At 36.9% G+C, this 20,688-nt stretch overlaps 1 protein-coding gene and 1 long non-coding RNA gene across 2 annotated transcripts; both read left to right on the forward strand.

Annotated features, from left to right (window-relative positions):
- Nucleotides 1–7,407: 7,407 nt before the first annotated feature.
- LOC148154700 (uncharacterized) lies at nt 7,408–10,439 on the forward strand. Its single transcript, XM_088014678.1, has 5 exons — nt 7,408–7,663; nt 7,853–7,933; nt 8,128–8,238; nt 8,961–9,065; nt 9,460–10,439. The coding sequence occupies exons 1-5, from the start codon at nt 7,423–7,425 to the stop codon at nt 9,525–9,527; spliced, it is 606 nt and encodes a 201-aa protein (XP_087870804.1). The 5' UTR covers nt 7,408–7,422; the 3' UTR covers nt 9,528–10,439.
- Nucleotides 10,440–16,662: 6,223 nt separating this feature from the next.
- On the forward strand, nt 16,663–20,608 carry LOC106922374 (uncharacterized). Its single transcript, XR_015765844.1, has 4 exons — nt 16,663–16,769; nt 16,934–17,035; nt 17,388–17,478; nt 19,752–20,608. It is a non-coding gene; the product is annotated as an uncharacterized LOC106922374 (long non-coding RNA).
- Nucleotides 20,609–20,688: the final 80 nt, after the last annotated feature.

Genomic DNA, 20,688 nt, shown 5'->3' on the forward strand with positions numbered 1-20,688 from the left:
ACTTGAAACCATTCCTCCCTCCCTGGCACCTCCAGGCCCGGGCCCCCATCCGGCCCGGTTTGGGGGGCAGCAGCCCCCCCCAGCCCCCCTACAGCTCCGCGCCTGGATCTCATCCTTTTTATATTTTCTGTTTTAATCCTTCTTTATTGTGGAAGTAAAAGTGAATAAAATGCATACTGATGCACTTTGAGCTGTAAATGTTGACCTATCTGAGCTTTAATTTTTACAAACAAAATAACTTTGAGTTGTGTTTATCTCTGTTTCTGTTCAGGACCAATTCCTTTTGTTCTTGCCATGGGTCTCTGGGCCTTTGGACCTTTTCAATTCAGCATATTCAGATTTAACTTCCCACGTGAGTTCAGATCGTCTTGACTTCTTGAACTTGTATTTCTTTCTTCCATAATCCATGTTTGTTTAGGGGAGAAAGAAAAATACTTATTGAAGAAAGACACACAATCCCAGGGAAAATAATTAATAAGTAATTTTACTAAAAAGTAAATGTTATTATATAATCAAATACAGTGTTTTCAGATACTGCACTGCTGCTTAAAAATGTTAATGGGGTTTTGGTTAATCTTTCATTTTTCATCATGTTTTACTATTTTCTTAATGTGACATTTTTTAATTTATTAATGTATTTCATTTTGCTACATGTATTCAGAGTTTAAACTGTAGATGAGAAACTCAGGTCTTTGTGTTCATGTCTGTCTCCTCTACAGGTCTCTCCTGGACAAACAGAACAATCAGAGTCAACTTTCCTGTGGCGATTCGCTTTCAGAGAGACTAAAATATAACCAGCCTGCTGCAGGAGGTGATGATGAAAATAGAGCTCAAGTTGTTTCTTTGTGTTAAATATGTTGAAGTCTAATCACACAAACAGTTATTTTGACTAAGATAGTCAATATTACTCTTATATCAGTAAATAATGTGTATCACCAAGAACTTTAGTAACAGCTTTGAATGTTTGAGGGACAAATGTACCAAAATGGACAGAATATTTGTATTTGTTCTTCTGTTGTTCAAATTTTCTGGAAAACTTTGAAGAAATTCTGAAAATGTCCTTCTCAACAGAAACTCCCAACATCGTGGTAGAAAGAAAGTCTCTTTCAGTTCCAGAGTTTTTTAAATTTAGGTTAAAATTTAAATGGTTTAGTCTTTTCCAGGTTTTACTTTTTCACACTGTCAGTATTAGATAACACCTGCTAATAAAATCCACCTTAACAGGAAGTGTGACCGCCACAATAAAAGCAGATTTTATAGTTTTAGATCAGTTTGCTGATCTGTTAACCAGGATAGAAACAAATAATCAATACATTTTCAGAAACAGTAATCACTGTTCATAAACATAGAAAGAATCATAAAGTCTTTTTCTAAACAATTTGAAGTTCATAATCCTAAAAACACAACATACCAGCAGAAACGCCTCATCCTGTCAAGCACAGAGGAGGAGGGGTGATGATCTGGAGTTTATCATGAACTTTTCTGTATTTGGTGACAAATATAAGATAATCTGTTCTTCAGGTGAAACTGGGTCCAAATGGATCATCAACAGGAAAATGATCCCAAATATCAGCTACAAAGATTTCAGATGTAACAAAAAACTAAAACAAACGTAAAGAGTTCCTATTTAATCTTTATCTTTATTTAATGATGGTGTGTTTTCTGGATTTAAGTTTAGATTGTAATAAATTTTGAACCTGAAGAAAAGAAAAAAACCCTTGAACCTAGAGAGAGTTAATTTAATAAATGTTGGGTTAAAATCACATTAGAACGATTACTAGCTAAACTTTTTAATATTTCAAACATTGAATATACATTTATGTTTTTTGCATAAGTCATATTTTCATGCACTTATTGGAATAAAATAGGTTAACTCTTAAAATCATCTTGCCTCTGTTTTTCTAGGAACTACATCACTGATGTTATCATTCATGTTTATATTTAAGTTGTTTAGCTGTTTTTTAGTCGCATAGAGAAAAACTGTCACATTCAAATCAGCAGAAAATCTTTAGTTTCACAGCTTCCATTACAAAATTACTACAAGTTGTCAATGCATCTTTTAAAGTAGAGAATAAACTAACCTCTGTTTTCTTTTTCAGGATGATTTTTCCCAAAATTTGGTCCAAGAATTTAACCAGAAGACGGCGGATAAATTTTCTTCACACACGCTTCATGTTCCCCCGCTTATTCTACTTCCACCCTAAAAACATTAAATGTTCAGGAGTTTTGTTTTTCATTTCAGTTTTTAGAAACTTCTTCATATCCATTTCTGATGCTGAATAAGTATCTCAAACATGCCTTGATTAATTTGGAAACTTATTAATTTTACTAATTTGTATTTATGAAATGTAATTTCAAACCTTGTCCCAGAGTTGAATGGTAAATGATCCCACAACAGGAGTCCGATGTAGAAAAACTGTAAACAGAATCTGGAATCAATTTGGATAATATTTTCTCTCAGGTAAAGAATCCCAAATTTGCAATAATTTTCCACAGTCATCAAAAAAAATGACTTGCCTTAAACTTTCACAAATGCTAAAACGTGTGCTGTTTATCTTTTATTTTTGATTTTTTAATTGGTTTATCTTGCTGGTTGTTTTAGACGTTTGCTGGTATTTCTACAGATCGATTTCTAAAACCTCAGCAATGATTGTGCCTTTAAATTGGCCTCCAGAAACTGGATAATGATCTATATTGTTTCACATCCGCACATAAAGAAATTTGAAAAAAAAATAAATAAATAAATAATAATAATCACAGCTATTTTAATTTTGGTATGATATTCTGTCACTTCACTAAATTGTAATCTGTAAGAGATATTGAACACAAACGGCATATGAAAAAATAAATGCATTCCCAATATACAAACCCATTTCTTTGGTCATGTTTTCTTTCAGTGTTGAAGACAAAAATAGTACATGAAAATATGATATTTTTCTCAATATATTAATCACAAGTAGTTTTGATTTTCAAGTGTACTGAAACTTGGAGCTGAAAAAAAGTTAAATCAAGTCAATATAACAATAACTTTAACTTTTCACAGTATATTAAAACATTATTACAATGAATAATGTTTACATTATTGCATTATCTTTAATTTAACATCACATTTAAAATAGCCATATTCATTATTTTACAGGCTGTCACTTTGTTATTTGAGGGAAATCTAGAGATATTTTTGCTGCAGAGCAACACATGCTATGCTGCCCAGCCTGGCTCTAGCCTCGGTGATTTTAAATTTCAAACTTCATTCTGTAGGAGGCAAGTTTATCTGTTTAGCACACATCAGTAACATGTTTCCTCTCTAAGGTAACAAGATAATGTCTATTTTCTAAATTAACACCTGCTATTCATTTATAGATGGCAGCATTTAAGAGTTTCTCTAGAGTTCTGTGCACAGTTCTGCTTCTGCATTAAAAATCATATAAGTGTATTTTAAGTAGACTTTTACATTTATCTTAAACTGATGTTTAATTGCAAGTTATGCAACATTTTATTCAATATTAGTTACATAGAAATTGAAAATACAGAAATAGTTGAATTGTCATACTTCTTCCAAAAATATACAGTAAAATTACAAAATAAAAAACTGTTCTATAATAAAAATAGAGATTTTTTGGTTACAGAGTAGACAAAATAAACTGACAATGAGATTAAAACATTTCTTGAGCAGCAAATCAAGAAATGTGAAAATATTCCCTAAAACGCACAGAGTATGTATGTTTGCATACTTAATTTGTATAGTCTACTGCTAAAAAACATAAAAGTTTATGTTATTTTATGTAAGAGGTCGACCTCTCATTTGATGGCTAAATTATAAATATATCCCATGTAAGTGTTTACATCCACCGCTTTCATGATTTTTAATATGAACGGCTTATTCAGGCAGGATTTTAAGTTAATTTCTTATTTGACGGAAACACCGCATTTGCAAATTGTGTTTTTTTTGTTTTGTTTTGGAATTAAACATAATGTATGCAGGTTTGAATGGTGGGTGTATCAGTACATGATTACGATGTTAAGCTTGTTGTTTGTACGGTAAGCTTGTGTCCTGAAAGACAATAAAATATATGGGAAAAAATAAGTATTTCTGATTTACAGCAACCATGATGAAAATTACTGAAATACAAAGTGAGTGGATCAACTTGAGAACAAAAACTGAAAATGTTAGTTAATTCTGCTGCCTTTCTGTTATTAAGGTGAGTTTCAGTAATTATGTCTTATAACCATTAAAAAAGTTTTAATTTGGAATGTTGGATCATAATAATTTTGTTCTCTACAAATTGTCATTATTATATTTGTTTTTATTTTCCTGGAAATCTTTTTGAACTTTGAATTCTTCCTGATGAAGGAGAAGTCAACCCAAAGCTCAGTGCCGCCCCCTGCTGTTCACCGTGAGGAGCGACCAGCCTGCTCCTGCACCAACGGATTCAACACTGTGGTAGGACGTTTCAACATTTCCAACCCGACTCATGAGAACTCAGACAATGTCTGGACTATTTGACTTGCGTAAAGAATTACAGCAGAAGAACCGAATGTAACACTGGAGTCCAAAACTGATTTCAAAGAGACATTCTTACAGGCTAAATTTTATTTGTGTGCTTTTCTCAGTTAAACGGGTTGAAATTCAGCTTGAATGTTAAAAATGATTCAGTTCTGTTCACTTGATAGTAACTCAACATGTTGTTAAACAAGATTAATACAGTGTATTTTCTGTTATTGGTACCTGTTGGCTCTTTCTTTCTTGATGTTTTCTAAATGTCTATTATAAACCCCTCTGAACTGAAGCTGGTTCAATACCTAATTGGTTCAGATCTTACATAAAGAACAGGGATTTATTTGTGTCAATAGTAACTCATTACATCTGGTGTTCTCCAAGGATATATTTAATTTATTTAACTTTTTGTTTAGCATGAAAGTCCCACTGAATAAACATTTTCTGTCTGTGACTCGGCACTGAGTTAGCTGCTAACAACATCAGCAGCATTATAGCTTACTTTACATATGAATGCTTGTCTTTCTAACTGTCCAATAAAATACCTGAAATTACAACTTAAACTGTTAGAAAGTGGCGCTGCAAACTCTGCCATTGTTAGTTTCCGCACCTCCTGTTTTTAGCTGTAGATTGTTGATCCATTTTTTTCCTTTTTTTTCATTAAGTTCTTTTAAATTAACTCCCTTGTGACCAACTACCTTTGAAACAGGAAAACAATGTTTATCTTTCTGTCTATTAGAACGATTGGAACAATCGTACAACACAAGACAGACTTTAGGCATTTTGGATCAACAGAAGCAAACGGTCTGGATTTACTTCCTGCCCTCCATCTGCGTTGGGTGACGTTGTTTCTACGTCATCTGAAACTCAGCAGTAGGAACCATCCTTAAGGAGATTTGTGTTAGTCAGTGGGATGCATGGCAGATGAACAAAGAGTTAGCGGCTGGGGTTCTGTTCAGCAGCTGGCTGGTAGAAAGTCCTGTTAGCTGTTTTGGGGCAGCAGGACAGGTGGAGAGAAAACTGCCCTGTGTCTCTTCTTGGGAATCGATCATTCTTTCAGGATTCCTTTTCTGCAGGAGTTTAGGTAACCAGACTTGGGCTTATTTCTGGTCAGAATACGGTCAGCAGTTGTCTGAATAGCAGACTGAGTCTGTCCTTTGGAACAAAGATGGAGTCATTTTACTCTGGTAGCGAGGAAAAGGGTTCACCCCAAACCATAAGGTGCAGGAATGAAGAACTTTGTGCCAGAGTTTTGCTAAAATGTGATTCATGCTGTGTACCTCCAGTATTCATTATATAAATGGGTTAATGCAATGCATTCTGGGATTCTGAGTTTTTGTTCCAGTTCCAATGACAATGAGTCATAAGGATTGCAACAGATTAGTTGTTTGCAGGCCAGGATGAAGCCTAGAAGAGCAAGAAACACATTCAGAAAACAGCTAAGCTACAGCAAACTTTTCCACATTAACATGGATTAAGATGCACACAACAACAAAACATTTACACTCTTAAAATATATATTCGTATTCGTAAGTATTCGTAAGTATTGGCCTAAACCCCAAATGTCTCAAGGGGTCAGGAGAATGAAACACCATCAAACTTTGTGATTAACATGTTGTTAAACAAGAACAATTCAATATATTTTCTGTTTTTTGTACCTGTTGGTTCCTTCCTCCTTGTTGTTTTCTAAATGTCTATTATAAACCCCTCTGCTTATTTTGTACTAGAGGAAAGAAGTAGAACTAGTTTGCTGGGTAAGGGAAACTGCCAAATTAAAGAGAAACTGCTATGCGAAACGTTTTCCAACCGCTGATTGTCTATCAAGATGAACAGGTAGTAATTATCCAGTTTTAATAGAGACTTGTTCTTTACTCAACGCTTTATTAATCAGCAGGTCACGAACAGAGCGAATCATATGCCAAACAGAAATGGATTTTTTACAACAGGTAAGATTACTATATTGTTTAAGTGTCTTCACTGTTGTGTTATCTAAAGAAGTTTACATTGGAGAGACATTTCACGTCAAGGATTGCTTAAATAAATTATTTTAATTTCTGTTAATGTGCATTTAAGTTGATTTAAACAGGTTGAGTAAACATTTACTTAATTTATTGTAGTTTTTGTTTCAACATTACTATAAAACATTATTTAACTTCAGCCAAGTTTGAAAATTAAATTTCCTTGAACATTTCATAACTAAATTAGGTTTTACCTTTATCTGTGTTTTTTTCTAATAAAACACTAAAAGATAATTGAAGACTGAAACAAATAAATATACATGTACACTCTAAAAAGTGTATTTGGGCTGAGGTTCATCTTATGGACTTAATTACATTAGTCTCACTTAATTTTTTTTGATTTAGTGATGATAACTTATTTTATGTGTTGAATGAATTAATTTAAAAGTTAAAAATTTTATACGGAACTTTTCAAAGTTCCTTTGAACGCGTTCATACCCTTCGTCTACGTCACAACATCGTGACGATTTGAAGCGTCACAATACCGCGATGATTTGAAGCGTCACCTCGCCGGAAAGAGACACGTTGGAAGGTGCCACGTTGGAAGGAGCCACGTTGCTTTTCACTTGATGCTATTCCAACACCGTTGTATATGTTGTATATATTATCAGCTAATAAACTTCCAATTACAAAGTAAAATGACTCTAGTCCAAAAAATAATGATTTGTCTGCTGCTCGGCCTCGCTGGAGGTGAGTTTTTTTTTTATTATTATTTTATTATTCTACTAAACTCATAGCGGCGAGCCGACTTTCATTGTAGCGCAACTGTTTATGGAAAAGACAAAGGCTTTATGAGTAAGATCAAAGATAAAAGAGATTTAGATGTCAGACAAATGTTGCACGTCAACTTTTGATGCCAACATATTTCCAAGCTTTGTCAACCGAAGTCAAGCTACGCTAGTTAGCCTGATGATTAGTCCTTACAGCAGTAGTAGATGCATCTGCATTACAATTTTTCATTTGATAAGTTTAAGACGATTACAAATTATTTTTTCCCCCTCCCAATCAGTCCTACTGCTCCAGAGAAATAGGATTTTCTTTATCCAAGAGATCCTTGACATCCAACTGGTGGAGCTGTCCTCCACCACAGGTCAGCTTCGCCTGGCCCGGCTGACCTTTGAACGTGTTCAGGTCAACGTTGGCCTGTTGGGTGAGTTCAGATGTTTCTCATTTTTTTAGTATTAAGTACAAGTACAAAATGTTTATGACCAGAATTTGTGCCCTTACTCCCCTTTTGCTTTTGGGTCCCGTTGTTCAAAACATCAACTCTGTGGACTTTATGCACAAAATTATACATAATGCTGGTGGAGAAGTAACTTTTCAAAACATCTTTACTCAGTTATCGTCTGTTTGACCGCCATCCTTGCTGCCGTCACATTGGTAGAGCTGATCCGTTGGATTGTTTGGGTGCTTCTCAAAGGTGATTTATTTTCCCTCTTTGATTTTTTGTATCTTCTCTTTTTGTAGAGAAAAATAGATGTGTGGTTGAATAACAATATTTAATATGATTATGGTAAGTAGTTCAGTAAATGGCGGTAATTAAAGTCTTGATTAACAATAATCTGTAAAGTCTGACACAGAATAACTTCAGATTCTGTTTTTCTTTCTCTTCAGTCCTCAGATTGATGAGAGACCTGGTTCCTCTCTGCCTGGCTGCCCTTGATTTTGACATACACCTGGTCAGGCTGACCTTTGAACTTGTTGAGGTCAACATTGGCCTGTTCGGTGAGTCCAGATGGATGTAATGTTTTTTTATATTTTTGCCTCCATTGTTGTAGAAGAAGAACTACAGATACTGTTTTTAAGCTAAAGAACATAAGATTTAGGACAATGAATGAATTCATAGATGTCCTGAGGAAGACCAGGAAGACCCAGGACACGCTGGAGGGACGATGTCTCTCAGCTGGCCTGGGAACGCCTTGGGGTTCCCCCAGGGGAGCAGGAAGAAGTGGCTGGGGAGAGGGAAGTCTGGGCCTCCCTTCTGAAGCTGGTATCCCCACGACCCGACCCGGATGAAGAGAATGGATGGATGGATTCATTAGGGTGCACCTATTTATCAGCCAGCCAATTTATCAGTGCCAATTTCCTGAATTTTGGGAGATTGGTGATCATGTGAAGCTGATCTTATCCATCGATCTTATCTACTTCAGTAAAGGTTTAACAATCAGCCACTTAACTGCAGTGAGAGGTTTGACTGACAGACCAGCTGACCAGGATCTGCAGTTAACAATAGTTTCCCCATTGATGTCAACTCAGCGACTTTCTTGCTACATTTAGTGACGTTTCAGACAAAAAAATTTGTTAACGGCCGAAATTGTAATCAAACATTTTAAAGATCGGAGATCGGCCAAAACACTGCAATCTGTGCATCTCTAGACTTCATAGCTGAGCTTTAATTTGTAGACACAAAATAACTTTGTGTCGTGTTTTTCTCTGTTTCTGTTCAGTTCAAGTGCCTCTGCCTCCATTTCTCCGTTTGGATCCGATTCATCCTGACATCGTCTTGGTGGACCGGGCCTTTGGACCTGTTGAGTTCAGGGTTAACTTCTCACGTGAGTTCAGATTATCTTAACTTGTTAGATTTTTATTTGTATCATCATCCATAGATGACTGGGGGAAAAGAAAGTGACTGGGGAAAACAAATAAAATTTAGGTTTAATAATAAAAATTATGTAAAATTGCATTAAAGAAAGTGTCTTCAGATACCGATGCTCAAAAATTAGAATGGGATTTTGATTAATCATTTATATTTACATCTTTTACAAGATTGTTTATTTTCTTAATGTAACATTTTGTAGTATAATAATGCATTTATTTCATAGGATTTAGTATTTTGGGGGTTTATGCAGCAATTACATCTCGGCCCTCTGAGCTTTTTTAATCATACTAACTTGCTTTTACAGTTTGAACCGTGTTGCTCAGATCTTTGTGTTTCACTTCATGCAGGTCTCTCTTTGGAGGACGGAAGAATCAGAGCCGACTTTCCTGTGACCGTCCGTCTTAGGAGAGATTAGAAATACAACATCCGGGGTGTGTTGTGGTGGCGCAGGGGTTAAGTACACCATTGGTCCTCAACGCAGCTGTTGCCGGTTCGATTCCTGGCTTTGGCGACCTTTGCTGCATGTCTTCCCTGTTCTCTCATTAACCACTTTCCTGTCAACTAACTATCAAATAAAGGCCACTAGAGCCAAAAAAATTGAAAAGAAAAGAAATACGACATCTGAGATTAGATGTCGGCAGCTTAAATGAACTGCCAACATCTAATCTAGTGTAATGTAATTTGAGAACATTTCACGGTTATTGAAGAAAATACTCTGATTTCAGAAGAAGGATTTGAAATATTTATTCTCTAAATATATTAACTGGTCTTAACATTTGTTCTTTTGTTGTAAAAAAATCAACCCATTTTGGAAAACTTCATAGAAGTTCTTGTATTGTCCAGCAAGTGCTGCTACTTTTTCTATAAGAACAGAGTCCACCCTTTTTCATTTCTAGTATCACATTTGGTGTAAAATAAAAAATAATTTTCTCTGCACCAGATTGTATTATTCTACTCTTATCAATATTTAACAAGAAAAAAACTGTGAAAAAAAGCTTACAGCATCTGATTGTAGCTGCATGAAGTCATTTTCCTAACAATTAAGATTTTACGACTGGAGTAATCGGCTCAATCAATCAAGTTTGTTTCTAAAGTACATTTCAACAAGTTTTCTGGACTGAACGGTTGATTATTTTGCATCAAATTTTCTCCTGTTATTTCAGTTAAAAGGTTTAGTTTTTCTCATTTGGTTTATTTTTAAAGAAGCTTAGTTTAATATTACTTCATTAGTTATTTTTGACATCAAATTCTCTTTGAAGTCATATTTTGCTTCTTTATAATTTGTGTCATGTCAGTGCACATATTAAATAAACAGATGTTAAAAACTGCTTGTTGTTCCTGCTTGAATCTGATGCCATGATGACCTGGACACCCTAGACAAGTCGTAACAATAGATTTCAATCTACATCCAGTCGGCTTGCTATTAGTATATATTCTTATTTGTAGCTCTTTCTCGGCCTTGGTAAAGCGTCTCAACAATATATGTTCTATTTTCATGGACTTCTATCAATGAAAAGGGCAACGAGTCGCTGACTTGCAGCATTCACTCCTCCTGAACTAACGTGGAACGACAGTCGCTGCCTTCACAGCAATGCCTCATGCCAGGCCTGCATGTAGCGACAGTGGAAAGGAAAAACTCCCCTTTAACAGGAAGAAAAGTCCAGCAGAACCAGAACTGGCTCAGTGCAAACGGATATCTGCCACGACTGACTGGGGGCTTCAGAAGACAGAACAGAGACACACAAAAAAACCCAAAACAAAACTGATGCAGGATTATTTTTAATATTCATGAAAGCTAAACGTGAATAGCAGCTGAAACAGAACGACTAGCTGAAGAAGAGCCTGATGACTGAAGGATCTGCCTCCCATTCTACTTTTAGAAGCTCTATTATAGAAATAAATGTCTCCAAGATTTGAACAAAATGCAACTGAAATTTATTTTATTTTATTCAAATCCTGGTGACACGCATTTACTAGCAGTAAGTATCACCAATTTAATTTATTATCCAGTCCAAGTTTAAGAAGAAACAAATAAAGGTAGCGGTTCCTCTAATAACCAGCTGCTTCTTTTACTTTCACAAACCATATGAAACTTTCAGGGGTAGAATATCAACATCACTTCCTCAATAATTTTCTGTCATGCTCCAGGCCTGCAAACTGAAATCCAATGGAGAATCTGATGATATTTAATAACGTATCAAACCTCTTGGACCAACACGCTATGACCTGCTTATACAGTGAGTTTTAAATTGTTGCAGCTCACTTTATTGTTTTATACGGTGGCCGACAGGTGCAAATGTGCAGCAACAGAGAAAACATGCAAACAAAAAAAGACGCAAACAAATGAAATCCAGCAAACAAGAAGAGATGACGCAAACAAAAAGCTAATCAAATGCAGCAAACAAAAAAAAGAGACGCAAACAAAAGTTATTCAATAATATTCACAAATACTTATTGGAGTGATGCATGGAGCAGGGTGTTGGGAACTGGAAGTTTTGGCCTTGTGGGGTGTGTTTCTGCTGTTTTTCCACCAGGAGGAACCAGGAAGTTGCTGCCTAGAGGGCGTGTTCCCTGCACACCTGCATGTAATCGGCATCATCCACCTGAGCATAAGAGGAGCAGGCAGCCAGTTCTCCAGCGCTTGAGTGTTTGTCTGCAATGCCACTCAGAGCCTCTCTAAGCTTAGCCTTTAAGTTGGTTCCCAGTGTTTTGATTCTGACCTTTTCTTCTGACCTCCTTGCAGGATTTCCTCCAGGCTCCTTGGTAGAAATCCACACAGGAACCCGACTCCCTCAGTCCGATCACCAGAGATTCCTCTGGTTGTTCATCCATACTGGCGAATACCTGCCCCTCCATCCTCCAGTCTGCCGATTACCTGTTCGCTCTCCAACATACTTCCACCATCTACCTTCAGTGACCTCCTAACTCCTCAAATCATCTGAATGCGGACCAGATAACTCTAAACCCCGGTAGAAACCCAAGCTCCAGTGAACCAACCTCTCCTCATCACATTCAGTAACCAGTACCAGTCGTCAGTCATTCTCTCTGAAAACAATCATCTTACCTCTCCTCTCTCTCAGCCTCCAGAAATAAGATGATCCAGTTCCTGTGGTTCCACAGCAAGAAAACTCTCCACACACATTCATTGTTCAAATTACATTTTTATTTAACTGATTCACATTCTCCTGTATGTGTTTTGCATGTGGGTCATGATGCTCCCAACATGACACAGGGTTTCATTCCCATCTGATGCTTTGGAGCTTCGATTAGTTGAGTCGGATGTTAGTGAACCAGCTTCTCCATCTCCCAACCTGCTGCCTCCTGTCTCCAGGTTTTCCTCTCTTCACTCCACCCACCTTTTGACCAACTATACGTAATCATTGAATGCGCCACAAGCAGTTAAAGTATTTTCAGGAAGCAGTTAAAGTTGGTTCATCTGAGCATGTAGTGAAAGTGAGATGGATAATTGCTGGAGCAAAAAGGAAGATCAGGGCTGTTAGGGGGCAGGGACTCAGTCAGTGAGGTCAGGGGAGGAGCTACATCACTCACTTGAATAATGTAACAAAGTGTGCAGGGAAAAGTGTGATTAGGGAATAAAGATAATGGATTAATAGCAGGATAACATTCCCAATTCAACCTGGTGGCTCCGCTAACGCTGATTTGACGACATATTTCAATATGGTGAAAGCGCTATGTGATGTAATAAAATCAGTAGTGTTGTAGTCAAAACCACCTAGACCAAGGCCAGCACCCCTCTCTACATGACACAATAAAATATGAAATATGATCAATATTGCTTCTGAAATTGATCTGGAAGATTCCCATTCCCATAAAAACACCTAGATATTAAATACTTAGAGCTGAAATCCTGGAGGAACAGCTATTTAGTGATATTTTAATGGTTTTATCAACACATTCAGGCACAACAGGCCCTTTAAAAGCATTCAGATTTTTGTTCTGGTTCTGCTCTGATCCCCAGAACCAGAAGCAAACATGGTTTATGCACCATAAATCTTGAAAAACCCATTTGTGTAGAGCTGCTTTTGAACCATAGTAAATGAAACATTGACCAACATGTTTGATGTGTAATGATGATTTTGATGATGGCAATCGACAAAATGTAATGTTTGTTATTGGTTTTCACAGTAGCTGACCATATGATGTGACTTTGACATTTACGTTTTCATTTCTAGATGCAGAAAAGATGTTTAACATATTGAAAAGGTTGCGTTGTTCTGTAAAAGGAAGTCAGAGCTGAGTTCTGTTTTGTTTATAGAAATCTATGCAAACATTCCTTCATGCAAAGTGTCTTCCACGTAGTCAGTTGATTTTGCCTTTCTGCACTTTCAGTTGGGGCTTGATGTGAATGAGAAAACATGCATCAAAGTTGAACATGGGATCTTTACACTCTGACTTTGTAATGGTAAGATTGTTTTCTTTGGGGTTGTTTTAAAATAATTATTGATTGTAAGGTTGCCTACAAAATTCAACAGTTAATTTAAATATAATTTTAACATTTGTCCTGCATACCATTATGTTTGAGATAAAATATTTGTATCGAGTAGGAATGAGTTTAGTTCAGAATTATTTTGATATTTAAATTTATTCAAACAGACTTAAAAATCTGACATTTTCTAAATCTATCGGTGTTGTCTGAACAAGTTTGGGTTGTGGCTGAAACAGGAAGACTTTCTGTATTCCTGGTTTCTCTCCAGCTCCTTCTGGAGAAACTCAATGAGTTTTGGGCCCAAAAGAAATAAATATAACATTTCAATAATCTCAGTCTGTGCTGGGGTCTCTTCCTTAATAAAATGAGTGTATGTTTAATTTTTTATGTTTTTAACTTTAATGCAAAAGTTTTCCAGCATCAGACAAGTTTGATAAAACATTTTCACTATTCCTAAACACTTCATTGTTGAATTTGTTACATTTTAGATTAGAGTATTTGGTTATTATAGTCGTCCACTCCGAATGGTGTCGCTGTTCTTGCGTAAAGCATTGATTCTCCATTTCTGGCTTACGTAACATATCCAACAAACGCGGGAAAACCTAACCATTAATACCGGCACTACCTTCGTATTAGCCTGCTGTGTTAGAACAAAAATGCCTTTTCCTCGTCGCATTTTAACCAATCGTAAGTTTGAATTTGTTTCTCTGATCGCCTGCACTGTGAGTTGTTGTGTTTTGCTGTTAGGTTTGTTTTATGAAAATAGCAGCATTGCGAGCACGAGGTCTGTGAACACGAGGCCTGTGAACGGTAGACGGAGTTCGATAAATCTTATGCTGCCATCTAAAATAACTCTTTAATTTAAAAGGTTACATTAAATTTCAATAAAGTACTTTGAGTTTAATTAAAAAGCATTTTGTTTGTTTTTTCACAATTTCAGTTAATTTAAAGATTTGTATAATTTTATCTTGGTTAGTTGTTGAGGCTTCTTCAATACTGTTGTATATTTCCTGAGTCATGTTTTCATTTGATAGTAAATTATTATTATTATTATTATTATTATTATTATTATTATTATTATTATTATTAAATATAGAATTAGCTTAATAAAGTTAATATTTTATTTTATTCATTTCTACTATCTTCCCTGATTGAAATGAAAGCTAAAATGGCAAATAAAGATTTTATCCAAGGTTATGAAAATTGAGTAAAAATGACCAAATTATATGAATATATAAATTATATCAGTAAGAATTTAAAAAGATAAATATCAGTATGTCAAAATACTTTATGTAGAAAATGAAATACAAAGCTTATTGAAGATTGAGTTGTTTTTTTCTCCTTTTCAGTCCTTAATGGAGACGGGAACCACCTGCATGTATATAGTGCTGCAATTAATGCAGCCATTAATGCATTCACCACATTGGGGGAGCTGACAGGTGGAGCTGCTCAGCGTCTACCCAGAGTTGCTCAGTATCGACCCAGAGTTGCTCAGTATCGACCCAGAGTTGCTCAGTATCGACCCAGAGTTGCTCAGTATCGACCCAGAGTTGCTCAGTATCGACCCAGAGTTGCTCAGTATCGACCCAGAGTTGCTCAGTTTCTAGAGAGACCTGATCAGCTGCCACCCAGAACCGATGAACCCAGAACTGATGAACCCAGAACTGATGAACCCAGATCTGATGAACCCAGAACTGATGAACCACCCAGAACCGATGAACCACCCAGAACCGATGAACCCAGATCTGATGAACCCAGAACTGATGAACCACCCAGAACCGATGAACCCAGATCTGATGAACCCAGAACCGATGAACCCAGAACCGATGAACCCAGAACTGATGAACCCAGAACTGATGAACCCAGAACTGATGAACCACCCAGAACCGATGAACCCAGAACCGATGAACCCAGAACTGATGAACCCAGAACTGATGAACCCAGAACTGATGAACCCAGATCTGATGAACCCAGAACTGATGAACCACCCAGAACCGATGAACCCAGATCTGATGAACCCAGAACCGATGAACCCAGATCTGATGAACCCAGAACCGATAAACCCAGAACTGATGAACCACCCAGAACCGATGAACCCAGAACCGATGAACCCAGATCTGATGAACCCAGAACTGATGAACCCAGAACCGATGAACCCAGAACTGATGAACCCAGAACCGATGAACCCAGAACTGATGAACCACCCAGAACCGATGAACCCAGAACTGATGAACCACCCAGAACCGATGAACCCAGAACTGATGAACCACCCAGAACCGATGAACCCAGATCTGATGAACCCAGAACTGATGAACCCAGAACCGATGAACCCAGATCTGATGAACCACCCAGAACCGATGAACCCAGAACCGATGAACCCAGATCTGATGAACCCAGAACTGATGAACCCAGAACTGATGAACCACCCAGAACCGATGAACCCAGATCTGATGAACCCAGAACTGATGAACCCAGAACCGATAAACCCAGAACTGATGAACCACCCAGAACCGATGAACCCAGAACCGATGAACCCAGATCTGATGAACCCAGAACTGATGAACCCAGAACCGATGAACCCAGAACTGATGAACCCAGAACCGATGAACCCAGAACTGATGAACCACCCAGAACCGATGAACCCAGAACTGATGAACCACCCAGAACCGATGAACCCAGAACTGATGAACCACCCAGAACCGATGAACCCAGATCTGATGAACCCAGAACTGATGAACCCAGAACCGATGAGCCCAGATCTGATGAACCCAGAACTGATGAACCCAGAACCGATGAACCCAGAACTGATGAACCACCCAGAGTTGATCAGCCTCTACCCAGAGGTGCTCAGATTATCTAATCTTTTAACATAATTTATATTTTCACCTTCCTTTGTTGTTGATGAAAAAATATTGGATATGATTAGAATAATGATTTCAACAAATGATTTTAATAAAAGTCTCACAGATCTTTAAATGGTGTTAAAGTTGATCTTTAACTTTGAACTGCCTTGTTGCTGAAAATGTGTTATATAAATAAAATTACCTTACCTTTTGAAATGAAAGAATAACTTCAGCTTCTGTTCATGTTTCTATTCAGTGCTAAGAGTTTGGAGAGATGGGATTCGTTTCCGTCTGGGTTACGTTGATGTTTTCATCAAACCGGTGGGTCTGACCTCTGAACATCTTCAGTTCAATGTTGGCTTGTCAGGTGAGTTCAGATGGATCTCATCTTTATTTTATTTTATATTTTTAAGCCTTCCTTGCTGTAGAGGAAAACAATAAATAAAATAATATCCTGATCCACACTGAGCTTAGCTTTAATGTTTAGAAACAAAATAACATGGGGTTGTGTTTATTTCTGTTTCTGTTCAGCTCCAGTTCTTCCTTTTCCTCTCACTCTGGGTTCAGTTGGCCTTGACATCAACTTGGTGGACCGAGCCTTTGGACCTTTTCAAGCCAGAGTTGACTTCCCACGTGAGTTCAGATTGTCTGAACCTTTTGGACTTTTATTTCTGTCTTCCATCACCAAACTGGTTGAGGAGGAATACTTTGTTAAACAAAGACATATATATCCAGACAAAGTAATTAATAAGCACATTTAATAAAAATAGATGTAAGAACACATTATAGAATTAAACTGTCTTTAGTAACAACTGCTAAAAATGTTAATAGGTTTTTGACGAATCTTTCATATTTTCAATATGTTTTATAAAACTATTTTCTTAATGTGACATTTTTAATTTATTAGTGTATTTATTTTGCTAGATGTGTTCACATTCAGAACCATGGATGAAAAACCGAGTCCTCATGTCTGTCTCATCTACAGGTCTCTCCTTCGAAGACGGAGAAATCAGAGCCTATGTTCCAGTGACAATTCGCTTTCAGGGGGACTAGAAATGAGCAGCCTGCTGGAGAAGGTGAGGATGGAAACGGAGCTTAAACCAGGGAAATGGTTAAACCAAATGATCAAAAGTATTTACAGGTCAAAATAAGACTATAATAATAATAATAATAATAATAATAATAATAATAATAATAATAGAGTTTATCTTTGATTTTTTTTGTAGAAAGGGAATGTTATTCATTGTAGATCCAAAACTTTAGAACAATTTTACACGTCAATTTTGTATTAAAAGAAATTTCATTTAGTTTTCAAATAATTTTGGGTTGGATTGAACAAATTTATCCTACTAGAAGAAAAATATTTGCATTATTGTCTTAAAAACACTTTTTATATCTAGCCAAGTTTAATAAATTAAATTAAAGCTTATTTAGGCACAGCAAGAGTTGTTTTTTCAGTAAAAGTCTACATGGATTATTAAAGCTTGGTTATAAAAAGACAAATACTTTGTGTTGTACTTAACATATTCTATTGTAAGAAAATAAAATTGATTATTATTTTACTCTCATTACAATTAAAAACTTTGTATCTGAACCTGTGATGGACAGGCTGAATCTGAATCATTCCTGAATTGCAGTTGGGGGCCACACAAAATCACTCCAAGGGCCACAAATGGCCCTCGGGCCGCACTTTGGCTCCCCTGGTTTGAGCTGTCTTTGTGTTCAGGTACTTTATGGGATCATATTGTGTAACCTGACATGGTGAAAAAAGCTAAAACTTGATTAAAGAGCAGAACTAGTGGTTCTGAACTTGGTCACATTTTGAGGTCTTAACAAACAAAAGGCTTCATGAAAACAGTCAACATGACTCCTGTATCAGGATACAGTGCAAAAGTATTTATTCCCCTTTCGCTTTTCCACATTTTCTCATATTACAAGCGCAAACATATGTTTCATTGGAATTTAAAGTAAAAACCAACACAAATTGTTATACATTTGTAAAGTAGAAAGAAAATTATACATGACTCAAAAGATTTTTTACAAATGAAAAAGTGAAAATGTGATCTGAATAAGTTTTCAATCCCCTGACTCTGTGGAGCCACCTACTGCTGTGACTACAGTTACAAGTCTTTAGGGTTTGTCTCTAGCAGCTTTGCTAGAAACAATATTTTAGTGACTAAAATATTTGCCCATTCTTCTTTGCAAAACAACTAAAGCCCAGTCAGATTAGAAGGAGAAAGTTTGAACAGCAGTTTTCAAGTCTTGCTCCAGATTCTCGATTGGGTTCAGGTCTGGACTTTGACTGGGCCATTCTAACACATGGATATGTTTTGTTTAAAACCATTGCATTGCAGCCCTGGCTTTGTGTTCAGGGTCGCTGTCCTGCTGTAAGGTGAGTAGATGCCAACAGGTTTCCCACCCTGTATTTGGCTCCATCCATCTTCCCATCAACTCTGACCATCTTCTCTGTCCCTGCTGAAGAGAATCACCCCCAGAGCATGATACTGCCATCACCGTATCTTACAGTGGGGATGGTGGCTTGAACAGAGCTCTCTGAGATGGTCCAAAGCTTAGGAAATCTTTCTTTAGCCTAAACCTGCTAAAATATTCTCCACAATTTTCTCTCTGGCCTGACTGGTGTGTTCCTTAAACTTCATGATCCTGTTTGCTCCCCAGTATTCTCTTACCCAACATCTGAGGCGTCGCAGAGCGGCTGGATTTGTACTGAGATTAGATAACACACACAGCTGGACTCCATTTAGTCATCAGGCAACTTCTGAAGTCAATCAGTTCCAATCAGAGAAAAGGGGGCTGAAAACTTTTACACACCGCACTTTTCAGTTTTTATTTGGGAAAAAAAATGTTTTGAATCATGCATAATTTTCTTTCTACTTCATTAAAAAATTCCAATGAAATATAAATATATTTATGTTTGTGGATGTAATATGACAAAACATGGAAATGGTATGAATGAGGCATGAAGATTTTTGCAAGTTTCACAGTAAAGTCGGACCTTTTTGTCGTTTTGGGGGGTTTCAAACAAATACAACATGTGAAAACAGCAAAATATCACTTATTCTAACAACACTTTGTAGGATAGGTCCCACTTCTGTATCACACTTCCCGCTGTTAAATTTCATTCATTAAATTTTGTTTCTGTAGTTTAATGCCAGATAAAAATTATTTTCTTTGTGGATCTTAATTTTCAACCACCAAATAAAGGGAGATGGATTCACAATTTCAGAATTATTGTAATAATAATTGTAGACATTGCCACATATATTATAGTTGCCTAATTACTTTCTACATATGACTGAGAGAATAAACTAAACTTTGTTTTCTTTTTCAGGTTGTTCTGCAGGTGAAACTTTTTCCAAGAGCTTCTGCATCAACAATGTTGCATCTCATCTTTGTTTTTAAGACATACTAATATATCTTCGTTCTGTTGAGGAAGCTGAGCCTGGGGACTTTGGGTTGGGCTCTCCAATCTCTGGGGACGAAGTCGCCGAGGTGGTGAAAAGCTCCTCGGTGGCAGGGCCCCGGGGGTGGATGAGATCCGCCCGGAGTTCCTTAAGGCTCTGGATGTTGTAGGGTTGTGTTGGCTGATGCGACATCAATTCCCCAGGATTGGCAGACTGGGGTGGTGGTCCCCCTGTTCAAAAAGGGGGACCGGAGGGTGTGCTCCAATTACAGAGGGGTCACACACTTAAGCCTCCCTGGTAAGGTCTATTCAGGGGTCCTGGAGAGGAGGGCCCGGGGAAGACCCAGGACACGCTGGAGGGACTATGTCTCTCGGCTGGCCTGGGAACGCCTGGGGGTTCCTCCGGAGGAGCTGGAACAAGTGGCTGGGGAGAGTAAAGTCTGGACCTCCCTACTGAAGCTGCTGCCCCTTATCCATGGATAGTCTTAAAATGTCTTAAAGTGCCTTCTTATTATACATTATTATATTATATTATACATGTCAGGTTGACAGTTAGTCAGGATGAACAAAATGTTTTTTGTTAATTATTGCAACAAGGTTGATGTTTAGGCCAATGATTTTCTCAACACATGATACTCTGTATATTATGCCTGCAGGAAACAAATTTGTAACTTTAACATGTAACATATTACATGTTGTTTGATATGCAGTAACTCTATTGATGGTCATCTGAAAGAGTGCTGTACTTGATCAGTGTATTCAATAAAAGTATTTCAAACATCAAACCAAGTTATTTGTGTTTTTATCTAAAAACTTATGAAAAATCTGTGCTTTTGTAAAATGTTTTTGTTTAAAAACATTTGCA

Source organism: Poecilia mexicana, unplaced genomic scaffold (genome assembly GCF_051168715.1).
Source record: "Poecilia mexicana isolate PSO_F unplaced genomic scaffold, ASM5116871v1 scaffold_17, whole genome shotgun sequence".
Taxonomy (NCBI): Eukaryota; Metazoa; Chordata; class Actinopteri; order Cyprinodontiformes; family Poeciliidae; genus Poecilia; species Poecilia mexicana.